Source organism: Dipodomys spectabilis, unplaced genomic scaffold (genome assembly GCF_019054845.1).
Source record: "Dipodomys spectabilis isolate Male_0828 unplaced genomic scaffold, ASM1905484v1 ptg000069l, whole genome shotgun sequence".
NCBI classification, from domain to species: domain Eukaryota; kingdom Metazoa; phylum Chordata; class Mammalia; order Rodentia; family Heteromyidae; genus Dipodomys; species Dipodomys spectabilis.
In genome coordinates, this window is record NW_024870746.1 from 4,464,662 (window position 1) to 4,479,547 (window position 14,886).

The 14,886-nt window shown below is 46.4% G+C and overlaps 1 protein-coding gene and 1 non-coding gene across 2 annotated transcripts; both read left to right on the forward strand.

The window, feature by feature from the left end:
* Nucleotides 1-920: 920 nt before the first annotated feature.
* Nucleotides 921-8,178, forward strand: Etv3l (ETS variant transcription factor 3 like). The gene is made up of 5 exons (XM_042682195.1): nucleotides 921-981; nucleotides 1,292-1,529; nucleotides 1,770-1,959; nucleotides 2,344-2,471; nucleotides 7,690-8,178. Exons 1-5 carry the CDS (start codon nucleotides 921-923, stop codon nucleotides 8,129-8,131), a joined length of 1,059 nt encoding a protein of 352 aa, XP_042538129.1. The 3' UTR covers nucleotides 8,132-8,178.
* Nucleotides 8,179-13,322: 5,144 nt separating this feature from the next.
* On the forward strand, nucleotides 13,323-13,387 carry Trnaa-ugc. The gene has a single exon. It is a non-coding gene; the product is annotated as a tRNA-Ala (tRNA).
* Nucleotides 13,388-14,886: the final 1,499 nt, after the last annotated feature.

Below are 14,886 nucleotides of genomic sequence, written 5' to 3' on the forward strand. Positions count from 1 at the left end.
AGCTTCTGTCTTCCCAGGGTTGTCCTTTCCATCTTTTCTTAGTCCTCCTGTACCTTGCTTCATGTTCCATTGGTGACTGTGGAAACCAGCCTTTTGCCCCTGTCTCCTCTGTTCTACCCAGAATTCTTTGCTTCAATGCTTTTTTTTCTTTTCTTCCCTTTACCTGCATTAGGCAAGTCTGTCTCAACTGAGCTCATTCCAAAAGTCTCTTCCTGGCTTCTCCAGTTGAGAACCAACACAATCTTCCTCTTCCTTACCTATGATTCATTAATCAACAAGTGTTTACAGAATGCCTGTGAAACAAGGCTCAGTGCTGGGATGAGATCCAGATGACAGTTAATGAGCAAGACACCCGGGGTTCTTGACATCTTGGAGCTAATATTCTGAGGGGAAGCACAGAGGTCAAACAATAACATCACTGATAAGTTCCTCACCATTCATTCATTCATTCATCTACTACTCTATGTCAGGCTCTTGGGACTCATTGGTGAAAATAACACACAGAAATCCCTGCTATTCTCAAATGTGAAAATGTTCGAGATACTAAAGTATGACTATGTATATATGTCACCTCTTCTCCACTCAAGTTTTAGAAACAGCCTCTCTCCTCTTGTGGAAACATCAAATCCCACTAAGCCCTAAGGAGAGATGGAACCCTCTGTCTAAATCCCACAGCCAGGCAGGATGGAGGACTCTGTATCCCCTCCCTCTGTATAAGTGGCTCAGACCCAAGCCAGTGAAGAGGTCTCCAAAGAGGCTGAGCCCTACTCTGGGTATAGGGAAACTTCCTGCCCAAGCATCCATTTTCTCCCTGAACAATTCTGTTCCTTGTTGACTTTCTCCATTCCTTCTTCCCCTTGCTTTCAAGTGGTGACCATTTCCACCAAGGCCCTGCTGGTCCTCTGTCACTTGGCCTGAATATGCACTGCAGCTGCTTAGCTGAGGGCATCCCAGCCACTTCTGGCAACTACTGGATCTCAGGTGAGCCTCCTGCCAGGTTCCCTCTCCCCCATGCTCTTTTTTTTGGGGGGGGGGGCCTGAACTCTAGGCCTGAGTACTGTCCCTCAGCTCTTCAGCTCAAGGCTAACACTCTACTACTTGAGTCACAGCACCACTTCCGGCATTTTCTGCTTATATAGTGCTGAGGAATTGAACCCAGGGCCTCATGCATGCAAGGCAAGCACTCTACCACTGAGCCACCTTCCCAGCCCTCCCCCCTGCTCTTGAAGCTACCTTGGGTAGGGGCTTTCCCAGTCACAGGGTAGTCCTCACGCTACCCTCCCTACCCCAGGTCTGGCCTTCCCTGACTGGGCCTACAAAGCAGAGTCATCTCCAGGCTCCCGGCAGATCCAGCTGTGGCACTTCATCCTGGAGCTGCTGCAGAAGGAAGAGTTTCGCCATGTCATTGCCTGGCAGCAAGGAGAGTACGGGGAGTTTGTCATCAAGGATCCAGATGAGGTGGCCCGCCTCTGGGGCCGCAGGAAATGCAAACCACAGATGAATTATGACAAGCTGAGCCGGGCCCTCAGGTGAGAGGAGGTGGCCAACGAGGCCAGAGAAAGCAGAGTTCACAGAAGAGAAAGGGCTGTGGTTTTTGGCACTTCTGTCTAATTCCCACTCCTCCGAGGCTTGGGAAATGTCCTCATGTGTGGGAAGATGCTTAATGTTCTACAGGCTCAGCTGAGGCCAGCCTTCTGTCATGGGGATGAGGATTCTGAGTCTGTTCCTTCTCCATTGGGTCTCTATACTTCTCAACCTCAATTTTCCAGGTATTACTACAATAAGAGGATCCTGCATAAGACCAAAGGCAAAAGGTTCACTTACAAGTTCAACTTTAGCAAGCTGATTGTGGTCAACTATCCTTTGTGGGAAGTTCGGGGACCACCTTCCTCCCACTTGCTGCTGGGGGCACCTGCCTTGTGTCGGCCAGCCCTGGTACCCATGGGTGTGCAGAGTGAGGTAGGCATGAAAGTGGTCCCTAACCCCAGAGCTCCACTAGTATCTGCCCCTCTGCCCACAGGTCCCCAACTCTGCTCTCACCTTGAGTACCACTGGCCTCTAATGGTCTTTTGCACCCTAGGCCCTGAGCCTAGGGATTTAATAGTACACAGGATACAGTATCCACCTGTAAGAAAGGGTGACTTCTGTACTAGGCATCATCTTCCAGTTATAAATCAGACAGAAGTGGGTGGAGCCCCAGGGGAGGGTCCGGGGCATTCAAGATGGCAGATAGGACCTGGTAGTCACTGGTGTTTAACAACCGATATGAGAATATTTCATCGTTTTTACAACTGGGTGTGTCAGGGAAAGCCCATCTACTCCACCCTTCTCCTCACTTCGCAGCTCCTGCACAGCATGCTGTTCACCCATCAGGCCATGGTGGAGCAGCTGGCTGGACAGCGGATTCCCAGGGAGCTACCAGAGGCCCTGGGGGAAAAGAAGGGGAGCAGCAGTAGCAGCAGTCAGCGTAAGTGAGGATGGGGGTTTGGGGATGAGAGGGAATCTAACCAGAGGAGGGACCTTTCTGGCTGAACACATGACAAAACAGAAATTAGACAAGGGTTAATATGTGTGTCATTCATTTTAATTCAACCAACATTTAGTGCGTGCCAACTATTTGCTAGGGGCAGGGGCTCAGAGATAAAAGATGGCCTTTTCTCAAAAAGTGAGGAAATATGCCACGAACTGATGTTGAGTAGAATATCTAGTAAGCACAGGTACTGGGAGGAGAAGAGTAGAGGAAATGCAGCTTCTATAAGAGGCGAAGAATGTGAAGAAAGACTCTGGCAGAGGGAAATAACAGTTGCAAAACAAAACAACAACAAAAAGAAACACTGTACCAAATCTGGAGACAATCCCTGAAGACTAGCTAGTAGCTGGCTGTGATCAGAGTGAGTTATATGTTCAGGAGGGTTGAGAGGCAAACAGGTGTCCTGTCCCAGAAGACTTCAGAAACCATTCTAAAGTGGTTATTTTATTTTTATTTTTGCCTGTCATGGGTCTTGAACTCTGGGCCTGGGGGCTGTCCCTCAGCTCTTCACCTCAAGGCAAACACTCTACCATAAAGTGGTTAAATTTTATCCTATGGACAAGGGGACCTAGGAAGGTGATACATGCTCCTATCTTCATGTCATAAACATTCCAGAAGGTCTCTGACTTACAATGGTTTTATTTAGAATATCTTTTAAATTTTTACAATGGTGCAAAAGCAGTAGATATTCAATGGAAATCATACTTTGGTTTCTGAATTTTTATCTTTCCTGGGTCCAGTAATAAAAGGAAAATGATCTTAAGAGTAAACACCAATAGACTAGCCAGGGGCAGGTGGCTTACATCTGTAAGCCTAGCTACGCAGGAGGCTGAGATCTGAGGATCACAGTTTGAAGCCAGCCTGGACAGAAAAGTCTGTGATATTCTAATCTCCAATTAACCAGCAAAAGACCAGAAGTAAAGGTATGACCTAAATGGTAGAGTACCAGTCTTGAGTAAAAAAGCTAAATAAGAGCAAGAAGCCCTGAGTTCAAGTCCCAGTACTGTAACACACACACACACACACACACACACACACACACAAAATTACTGATAATCTGCAGTGCACTGTGCTGCTAAACTGTGATATTCTGTAAACTAACTATTAAATGCATTTTTATTTACAGTATTTTTAACTTACAATGGGCTTATTTAAATGTAACCCTATCATAAGTCAAGCACTATGGTTGTGCTGAGTTGGAATTGGAGGTAGGAGGCTGACAGTGGGAGGCTGTGTGTTTGTGCGTGCGCGCGTGTACACGCACACGTGCACGCAAATGCACGCGCAAAAACTGGGCTCTCGTATCACACACCTCTAATCCTGGCTACTCAGAAGGCTAAAATCTGGGAATCATGGTTCAAAGCCAGCCCAGGCAGGAAAATCTGTAAGACTCTTATGTCCAATTAACCACCAAAAGGCAGTAAGTGGAGCTGTAGCTCAAGTGATAGAGTGGTTTTGAACAGAAAAAGCCATGGGGGAACACAAAGCTCTGGGTTCAATCCCCAGTATTGGCACAAAAATAAAATGAAGAATAGGTAAGAGACAATAAGATCCGAAACAAGACCAGGACTATGGGGTAAAGGAAGCTCATATGAAGAGAAATGGGTAAGACAAAGTTCTTTCAGTCACTCACTCATTTCTTTCTTCTGTTTTTCCTGTTTAATGATGTTCTGTTTAATGTGCTAGAATCTATCCCGGGGGCTGAGGACACCAATGCAAACAAGACTGTCTTTACAAGGTTCATAGACCAGAGTGAGGACAGTTACTATTAGATATGCAATTATAACTGCATTACCACACAGAGGGGAAGCTGAGGGTGCTAAGGGCAACAAGGAAAACTTCCTTGTCAAAATGACATTTGAGCTGACACCTAAAGTACACAGAGATGTCAGCTGAGCTCAGAGGGAGCCAAGAAAGCATGGGGAGGAGAAAGCACAGAGGGTTCTCTGATCCCGGGACAGCAAGCAGCACTGTGATGACACATGGTCATGGAGTGGGAGAAAAGGTGGAAATGGAGACTCCAGTTGCCTCTTGGAAGAACAAAATCAGATGATTTTGTGGAAAAGATCAGAAACACATGGCAAACCAAGGCTCTTCTGCAGAGGCCCAAGAACTATCGCTCTGCTGTGGACATTTCATGGAACAAAGACCCCTTGGCATTTACTCCACACCCTATACAGCTGGGGGCCCAAACTCTATGTTGCCCAAGAGCACAGCTGAGCCATGGGTGTGAGGCGGCCAGGAACAGACTAAACTCCCTGTTAGCCTGTTAGTCTGTCTGTTAGCCTGGAGCTACTCAGAACCTGAACAGCCTCTCTGTTCCTCCATCCTACTCACCCTTCTTGGCTATGGGAATGCCGTGGGAATGAAGCTTCCCACTTTGGGAAACTAAGAGTCCCCAGTTGGGGCTGGGAAGGTGGCTCAGCGGTAGCATGCTTGCCTCACATTCATGAGGCCCTGGGTTTGATTCCTCAGCACCATATAAACAGAAAAGGCCAGAAGTGGAGCTGTGGCTCAAGTGGTAAAGTGTTAGTCTTGAGCTAAAGAGCTCAGGGACAGCGCCTAGGCCTAGAGTTCAATCCCCATGACCAACCAAAATAAATAAATAAATAAATAAATAAGAAAGAGACCCCAACTTGGAGGGGCTCCTTTGGACCTCTTACTCTCCTGAACAACACGAAAGGTTTAAGTCACCAGACAGTCAATAGCAGGCACAAATCCTGCTTTAGGGTTGGGATTCCAAAACACTGCCAGTCTTGCCTCCACCCTTCCATAAAGCATGTGTTCCCAGGGAGGAAGCTGCTGCTGGGCAGAGGAGTATGGGCCCTCAAGAGCCAGAGCCAGGAAGCTGAACATCCTAATCTGTGTACTTGGCTGGAGTGGCAGATACAGCCCTGACCACAAAAGCTCCCTGGGACCAAACCTTCCTTTGAAACAACAGTCCATACCTTACAAGAAGGACAATGGCCCACAGAGAAAGAATACTTTGGCAGAGGTTCCTGTGTGTTTTCTCATGGAAGACCTTTGTGATTATTTTCTCTCTTCATAGACCTGAGTAGAGAAACATGGTTCCTTCCTATCAAAGACACTGGATGTATTATATAATAGTTCATATGTTTTTCCAGTTTTTCACTATAATTTCACCCATGTGGCTAAATTGCATTAATTCTTGCTCTTAGTTAAATAGTATGGTTTGCAGTTGGGCTTGTTGAAATGTAGAAAATCATGTGAAGTTCTGTGCAGTCATCTTTAAACACTCCAGGCTGGGCATCCCTATCATAGGAACCTGGCAAGTGGGAGAAGGAAAAGGTCAGATTTAGAAAGAATGGGAGGAGGGAAAGCTAGGAGAAGAAGAGCTATGGGTGAGTACCAGACAAAAGAGGGAAACTCAGGCTTTTCTCCCATGACCCTGGACCTGACAGTACTGAACTCTGAAGACCCCTTCTTTTTTTGTTGTGTTTTGTCGGTCATGGGGCTTGAACTCCAGGCCTGGGAGCTGTTCCTCAGCTCTTCAGCTCAAAGCTAGCCTCTACCACTTGAGCCACAGTACCATTTCCAGTTTTCTGGTAGTTTATTGGAGATAAGAGTTTCTGGTGGATGGAAGTGGTGCTGTAGCTCAAGTGGTAGAGCGCTCGCCTTGAGCTGAAGAGCTGAGGGACAGCGCCCAGGCCCAGAGTTCAAGCCCCACGACCGACAAAAAAAAAAAAAAAAAGAGTTTCTGGTGGTTAATTGGAGATAAGAGTTTCATAGCTTTTCCTGCCCAAGCTGGCTTTGAACTACAATCCTCAGATCTCAGCCTCCTGAGTAGCTAGGATTACAGGCATGAGCCACTGGTGCCTGGCTGCAGACCTCTTCTTACTGATCCTCCTGCTTGATTTTATCGAGGAGAGGGGTCTTTATGGATAAGAAGACTGAAACTTATAATTCTGTTATCTGTGTGATGGGTCTGGGGCTTGAACTCAGGGCCTGAGTGCTGTCCCAGCTTCTTTTGTTCAAGGCTAGCCCTCTCTTACTTGAGCCAGAATTCCACTTCCAGCTTTTTGGTGACTAATTGGAGATATGAGTCTCACAAACTTTCCTGCAAAGGCTGGGATTTTGAATTCTGATCCTCAGATCTCAGCCCCTTGAGTAGCTAGGATTACAGGTGTAAACCATGGACATCCAGCTTAAGACTTACACATTTAAACAACAAATCTAAGACCACACAACCAGTTAGATGTTTGAGCCTTTGGCTGCAAGGTGAGGAGAGTAAAGAATAGATTCATTGAGTTTTGGTAAAGAATATCTTTTTGTTTTGTTTTGTTTTGTTGGGTCCAGGCGTGGGGCCTGAACTCTGGTCCTGGGTGCTGTCCTTGAGCTCTTCAGCTCAAGGCTAGCACACTACCACTTGAGCCATAGCACCACTTCCGGCTTTTTTTTCTGCTTATGTGGTGCTGAGGAATCGAACCCAGGGCCTCATGCATGCAAGGCAAGCGCTCTACCACTGAGCCACCTTCCTAGCCCTGGCAAAGAATATCTTTCACTCTTTATCTCAGTATATTTTCATTGAGCTCTTCATCTGTTCCAGGCTAACCTGAATTTGGGACAGAATAAAATAGATGCAGTGCCCCACCAAGATGAGGACACAGACATTAGAGAAAGGAGCACACAAGGGACTACATGATTCCAGCTGAAAAAGTGCCCTAAGAAAAGGCAAAAAAAATGATGACAGGAGGTGACATAGGCTAGCAAGTGTCTGAAGAATCCCCAAAGACTCAACATTTGCAGTGAATCTGAAGAAAAGTGGGTCAGGGGCAGAGAAGGCAGGGAGGGAGAATCTGAAGCAAGAAGTAGAAAGAGAGCCAGGTGCCGGTGGCTCATGCCTGTAATCCTAGCTACTCCGGAGGCTGAAATCTGAGGATCAAGGTTCAAAGCCAGCTCGGGCAGGAAGACTCCTATCTCCAATAAACCACTAGAAAACTGAAGTAGCTCAAGTGGTAGAGCGCTCGCCTTGAGCTGAAGAGCTGAGGGACAGTGCCCAGGCCCAGAGTTCAAGCCCCACGACCGACCAAAAAAAAAAAAAAGGTAGAAAGAACTGGAAAGTGGGAGGAGTTGGGGGGCATCTCCAAGAGATGGTGCACCCTCGTGACTTTTTCTCTTTTTCTTTCTCTAGGATTTAGCTCTGCCCCCGCATCGTGTTGGCTTGGCCCTTGCTGCCATTTTGGAAGCCTCCAAAGTGAGCTGCCCAGTTTTGCCTCTCTCACTCCTGCTCTGCCACCTCCTGGCCCCCCTGACTGGACCCGCCTCCCAGGGACCTTCTTCCCCCCTCTTGCCTCAGAGCAGCAGCTCCCAGGGTCTCCTAAGCCAGGCACCCTGCTCACAGGTCCAGGCTGTCCCCCAGGGCTCTCCCTGCTGGCCGGGCTGGGTCAGGGTGCAGGTGAGAGGCTTCGGCTCCTGTCACTTAGGCCTGAAGGGTTAGAAGTAAAGCCTGACTTCATGGTGGGGGCGAAAGGGAGTCTGGGCTTCACTTCAGAGACCCATGGACAGAGAATTGGGGAGGAAAGCCCAGAGAACCCCAATCTGGAGAACCTCAAAGTGGTGTGGCCCTTGGACCCTCCTTAATTGAAGAGAAAAATATGGGGGTAAGTCCCCAAATTCCTTCTCTCCCCTTGCCCTCCTTCCTTGTGGTGTTGCACCTTCTCTGGTTGGACACCACCTGAACTTGAAGAAAGATTTGCAGGGCTGGGATTGGACCAAGATGGAGCATTGCAGGAACGAGTGAATATAAGGGTGGGGAAACGGAGTAGGGGCCCTGTCTCTCAGACATCTCATTAACTTTAGGAGACCTACTTGATCTCAACTTTTTTCAAGAGAAATGAGATCAAGGTTTCCATTATTTGAATCATCCCTTAACTGCCTTCAAGAAGAAAAAAGTCAAAGGTTTCTGCTGGGGAGGAAGGGACTAGGGGTAGCTTTGCTCCTGAGTCTCAGGTGATTCCTTTCTTCTCTGGGCTCTTCTCCCCATCCAGGCTAAGGTTTCCAGTCCCTCTCCTATCCCGGATTACTGAGCCCTTGGGAGCTCCCATCCCAGAAAGGTACTTCCTTCGCTCTCCATTAACCCAAGACCCAGGCAGGTGGGTAGAGAGGGGCTGGTTTCCACTTCTCTGTAATACTCCACTGCTGACCACTAATAAAATGCCCTTGGCAATGCCTCTTAGTTGACAGCCTCCCTCCACCCTCTGTCCCCACCCTCTGCCCCCCACTCTCTGCACTCCTCCTGCATTATGATCCCCTGTAGAGTTAAACACCACTGGTGAGTGTGTCTAGGAATGGGGAGAGAGAGTTTGGTTAGGACCTGGGGTTAGACTAGGACTGGAAAGCAAGCCAGCCAAGGTGCTGCCTCCTACCATCATCTCAGAAGGAAGCAGGGGAAGGGGAGCGTTCCTAGGAGATATAGGAAAGCTTGGGTCTTTACAGAATGATCCTCGGATCCCTGTGGAAGACTTCTGGAAAATCCTAAGAGGTGGAATGAGAAAAAAGCCTGTGACACGGGTCCCTTTTCCACTGTCCCCCTGTCAATCGTAAGAATGACAAGCAAAGCAAACTTGAAGCATGGAGAGAAACATGAGAAAGAGGGTCTTTTACTCAACAACTGACACACTGATGGAGAAGAATGCTGCCAAAACCAAGGCCACTGAACCACATTGCTCTCTTGTCTCTAGGCTGCCAATTACACAGCTAGTACTTGTCATTCCTCCTTTCTATTAAATGGAGCGTGAACTAGGAAAGCACAGAGAGTCTCTCTGCCCATTCTTTGTCCCTATTCCACCAATCCCTTCTCATTTGCTTTCTGTAGCTTCTCAGTCCTTGTGGCAGATGCATTGCCAGTTGACTGAATGGGGGAAAGACCCAGAGTAGCTGGGGTCAAGATGGGTAAAGATGGGGCTGGGAAGGTGGCTCAGTGGGTAGAGTGCTTGCCTTGCATGCCTGAGGCCCTGGGTTCGATTCCACATAAGTAAAAAGAAAAAAGCCGGAAGTGGCGCTATGGCTCAAGTGGTAGAACGCTAGCCTTGAGCTGAAGAGCTGAGGGACAGCGCCCAGGCCCAGAGTTTAGGCTCCACGACCAGACCCAAAAAAAAAAAAAAGATGGATAAAGAACCCAACCTAGCCCAGGAGAAAGGATTTCTAAGAGTTCATCTTACTCTCCCTCCCTCAGTTCAGATGCCAAAAAGAAGTCCCCAGATTCTCTTTCCCAGTCATTTCCACTCAGACTCATAGAGGAAACTATTCTCTACTTGTCCTCCGAGACTCAGGCCCAGTCCCTGGGGCTTTTGTATCACCCTGTTCAGTTTGGGGAGACAAAGAACATGTATTGTTCGTCCAGCACAAGGAAGTGGACAGAGTTGGCATGAGGCTTGGGGCCTGTTCAGAAAGCCAGCAGGGTCTCCACAATGAGGACCCTCATGCCCTTGGCCTGACCCTTCCTTATCCTCTTCAGTGGTTTATGATGGCTGTCACACACACACACACACACACACACACACACACACACACACACACACTCTTTAGGTAGTGAGAAATACTGTGATGTCTCTATTCTGAGATTTCCCTTTAGGATAGGTGAACCCAGCACACTCAAAGCATAGCCCAGAGGACTTGCATCCAGATGGTACTTTCTTTATTTAGGTAATAGATTCGAGTAGAGAAAACCTCTACTTTGTGTCACTTTTGGCATTGGTGGGGGGAGGGATGCATAATTCAGCATTGTGAGAAGCTATTCTGTGCAACCTGGGTATTTAGCAGCATCTGGGGCCTACACCAGTAGCACCCTCCCCCAACCAATTGTGACAACACAAAATGTCTCCAGACATTGTTACATATCCCCAGGGAAAGGAGAAAATGGCCCACAGTTGACAATCACTTAAGTAGAGAATGACTTGAGCAAATCCAGATGTTCTGTCTGGCAAAAATGTGCCAGCTTCCCAGAGAGATCTGTTGGTCTCTGTATTACAAGAGTACCCTCTGGTGGCCAGAGTCAGTATTCAAAGCCCAAAGCTCTGGACTAGGTTGTGTGTGTAGAGCCCAATGAGGGTTCTGTGTGAGGTGAGGAGATAAGAAAACCTTGGAGTCCTCTGAGAGAAGGAAAAGAGATGACCTAAAAGTACTCTGAAAACACTCCTATTTCAAACACCTTGAGAAATCATGGACAATTCACTACAGTACCACCAATCTAACGCGACAACAGATTTCAGGTTGTCAGTTTGTGGTATAGTCAAGTCTGTAGTGAACCCCAGATATCATATACTCTGGCCCCCTGTGACCACCAGCCTTACTTGGGAATAGCATGTCATAGACACTCTACCAAGAGCTGTTGGAGATCTGGACAAGACAGAAAAATCAGTTCACCAATACCTGGCTCCTAGGCAGATTTACTAATAGGATTCAGCAATTTTAAGGAGTCAGACTTTCAGGCTGCATGAATCTTATACTGTTAGGAGCCAGAAGGAACCTTTTGAGATCATCAAGCTCAACCGCTCTAATTTTACAAGCCCAGAGAGAAGAAGGGACTTGTTCCAAACCATACCTATAGAAGAGCCAAATTTGGAACATAAATTTCCTAATTATCAGTTAATGTTCTTTTCCATCTTACCATAATCACTTGCGTGGATCATTTAAGAGGTATTTAAAATTCCTTCGAAATAAGCTTTCTTATATGGGGAAATGGACATTTTAGAAGTTATTCTTATAATGGGGGAGGGGTGCATGCCTGTACTAGGGCTTGAACTCAAGAACTCATGCTTTTCCTTAGCTTTTTTGATCAAGGCTAATACTCTACCACTTGAGCCACACTTCCACTTCCAGCTTTTGCTGGTAACTTGGAGTTTTCTCAGATTTGTCTGCTCAGGCTAGCTTTAAGCCATGATCCTTAGATCTCAGCCTTCTGAGTAGCTAGGATTACAGGTATAGGCCACTAGCACCTAGATTTCCTATGATTTTTTTTTTTTTTTTTGCCAGTCCTAGGGTTTGAACTCAGGGCCTGGGTACTGTCCCTGAGCCTCTCGGTGCTCCAGGCTAGCACTCTACCACTTGAGCCACAGAGCCACTTCCAGCTTTTTCTGTTTGTGTGGTACTGAGTAATCAAACCAGGGGCTTCATGCATGCTAGGCAAGCACTCTACCAATAAGCCACATTCTGAGCCCTCCTATGATTTTTAATATGATCATAACAATAATAATGTGTTTTCCTTTTTTTTCCTTTTTGCTCTTTCGGCAGTACTAGAGATTGGACTCACTTGACAGTCCCTTTTTGTGTTTGTCTTTTTCAAGATATCCAGTTCCTGCTTTATAATTGGCTGGATTTCAATCCTCTTATTTGTGCTTTCTTTTGTCACTGGTATGACAGGGACATACTGCTGTCTCAGACACTGGTTGAGATAGAGTCTCTCCAACTTTAATGTTCAGGCTAGTCTTGAACTGTAACCTTCTATCTTTGCCTATCAAGATGCTAAGATTAAGCACTACTTTCTTTCTTTTTTCCGCCAGTCCTGGGGCTTGAATTTAGGGCCTGAGCACTATCTCTAAGCTTCTTTATACTCAAGGCTTGTAGTCTACCACTTGAGCCACAGTGCCACTTTTGGCTTTTTCTGCTTATGTGGTACTGAGGAATCGAACCCAGGGCTTCATGCATGCTATTCAAGCACTAAGCCACATTCCCAGCCCCAACTGCACTCTTTTCTATATGCATCTTGGCACTTGATTACATGCTGCTGTCTTGGGCTGGCCTCTCATTGTCTCATGAACATCAATTTTGTTCATGAGCATCAATATGGTATCATAAAGCTGGATAGTGCCACACTAATCTCTTGTGACATGGGAGGTGTTTGGTCAATAGAACACTTGATTAGCAAATGGAAGAAGTCTTGGAGATTTAAAACCAAAGCAAAAAATTTGCTGCCCTGTGTTGTTGGCAGCAGTAATCCCCACGTTCCCCCTTTCATTCTCTAATGACAACCCTGACATAGAGGAGAGGAAAACATAAGCATCTGCATGTTTCATATATACACTTAATGTTAAGACATGTTCTGTATTAGTCTCTCTCTCTCTGTGATCAATGTTGAATGTACTTGTTTGAAACTAGATGGCAAAGGTCAGTCACAGCACACGGCCTCTTACACAATCAAGTGATGCAACATGGGATGTAGCCAAGCACCAGTGGCTCACATTTGTAATCCTAGCTACTCAGGAGACTGAGATCTGAGGATCACAGTTCAAACCCAGCTCAAGCAAGAAAGTCTGTGAAACTTTTTTTTTTTTTTTGGGTCCAGTCATGGAGCCTGAACTCTGGGCCTGGGTGCTGTCCTTGAGCTCTTCAGCTCAAGGCTAGCGCTCTACCACTTGAGCCACAGCACCACTTCTGGCTTTTTTCTTTTTTGCTTATGTGGTGCTGAGGAATCGAACCCAGGGCCTCATGCATGCAAGGCAAGCGCTCTACCACTGAACCACCTTCCCAGCCCATGTGAAACTTTTTTTGTTGTTGTTGTTTTTGTCAGTCACAGGGCTTGAATTCTGGGCCTGGGTGCTGACCCTGAACTCTTCAGCTCAAGGCTAGCATTCTACCACTTGAGCCACAGCTCCACTTCCAGTTGTCTGGTGGTTAATTGGAGATAAGAGTCTCCCTGAGCTGACTTTGAACTGCAATCCTCAGATCTCAGCCTCCTGAGTAGCTAGGATTACAGGCATGAGCCATCAGCACCCAGCCTGTGAAACTCTTATATCCAGTTAATCAGCAAAAAGATCAAAGCAGGGGCTGGGAAGGTGGCTCAGTGGTAGAGCACTTGCCTTGCATGCAAGAGGCCCTGGGTTCAATTCCCCAGCACCACATAAGCAAAAAGAAAAAAAGCCGGAAGTGGTGCTGTGGCTCAAGTGGTAGAACGCTAGCCTTGAGCTGAAGAGCTGAGGGACAGCGCCCAGGCCTAGAGTTCAGGCCCCATGACCGGACCATCCCCTCCCCCCAAAAAAAGATAAAAGCAGAGCTGTGGCTCAATTGGCAGAGCACTGATCTTGAGGGAAAAAGCTCAGGGACAGCTCTCAGTCCCTGAGTTCAAGCCCCACAATTGACACAATAAATTAATTAAAACAAATCAATAGCCTATGTTGAAATTGTCTTAAGAATGGGGAGGAGGATAAGGAGAGTTACAGAAGGGAAGATTGATCAGGAAACATTGTATTCATGTGTAAAATGTCACAAGGAGATCTAACTTATGTTTAAAAAATAGATACATACATATGTAGCTAGATAGAAGAGCTAGAAGCCTAGCCCAAATGGTAGAGCACCTGCCTCGCAAGCAGGAAGTCTTGAACTCCTGTCCTATTATCACTAAAAATATAAATGAAATAAATAAGGATTGTTAATATATTTTTTAAATAAAATACCAATCTTATCATACAAAAAGTTTTTGAGGAGCTCTCCTGAAAGGAAAAAAAAAATCTCCGCACCCCCAGTGATGATCATTTATTTGTACTGTAATGCCATTTAAATAGTAATGAAGGGGCTGGGAAGGTGGCTCAGTGGTAGAGCGCTTGCCTTGCATGCATGAGGCCCTGGGTTTGATTCCCCAGCACCACTTACGCAAAAAGAAAAAAAGTTGCAAGTGGTGCTGTGGCTCAAGTAGTAGAGCACTAGCCTTGAGCTGAAGAGCTGAGGGACAGCGCCCAGGCCCAGAGTTCAGGTCCCATGACCGGACCCCCCCCCAAAAAAAAATAGTAATGAACATAAAACTAGGTATAAATAAAAATATTTACAGCATACAAAACCATAAAAGCAATGGCATTTTTCCCAACTAAATGGAAACAAAACTATAAAGACAATCCACTTTAAAATAAAAGCATTAATTTTTTGCAGCAGATGATGTTTGGTAAAGCTAAGTGCTCCTGCAAATGTGATCATGGAGCGCCCACTCCAGCAAGAGGTCTCAGCGTATGGCACTGTGTGATGACTCACTTCTCCACTGGAACTTGTGCTCTTCCTTTGTTCACTCAGCCTACATGGAGAACTTTTGTCCTCTCAGAGCAAAGGCATCATTTACATATTAAGTCCTCCTCTGTTCTCTTCCCATTAGCAAAGACAATTAAAGCAGCACTATTTTGTGCCAATTCATCAGGAACACAAAGTCAAATGCAGACACTGAAATCACTTGGCCAGATGCATTATATAGTACCACCCAGAGGACCCAAAACTCATTTCTCATTTGTCATTTTATTTTATATTATTATTAAAAGTACAATGTGATAGTTAACCCTTCCCCATAAATTCAATACACTTCAGACTTAAAGAACCAAGTCCAGGCTCCACACAGCATGAGACCCAAAGGCTTACTA

What these genes read in the sequence shown, in the direction of transcription:
- Etv3l (XM_042682195.1), top strand. Translation starts at nt 921, where the DNA reads ATGCACTGCAGCTGCTTAGCTGAGGGCATCCCAGCCACTTCTGGCAAC. An exon ending in TGGCAACTACTGGATCTCAG is followed by an intron (nt 982 to 1,291) that starts GTGAGCCTCCTG and finishes TCCCTACCCCAG; the next exon opens with GTCTGGCCTTCCCTGACTGG. An exon ending in CCATGGGTGTGCAGAGTGAG is followed by an intron (nt 1,960 to 2,343) that starts GTAGGCATGAAA and finishes CTCACTTCGCAG; the next exon opens with CTCCTGCACAGCATGCTGTT.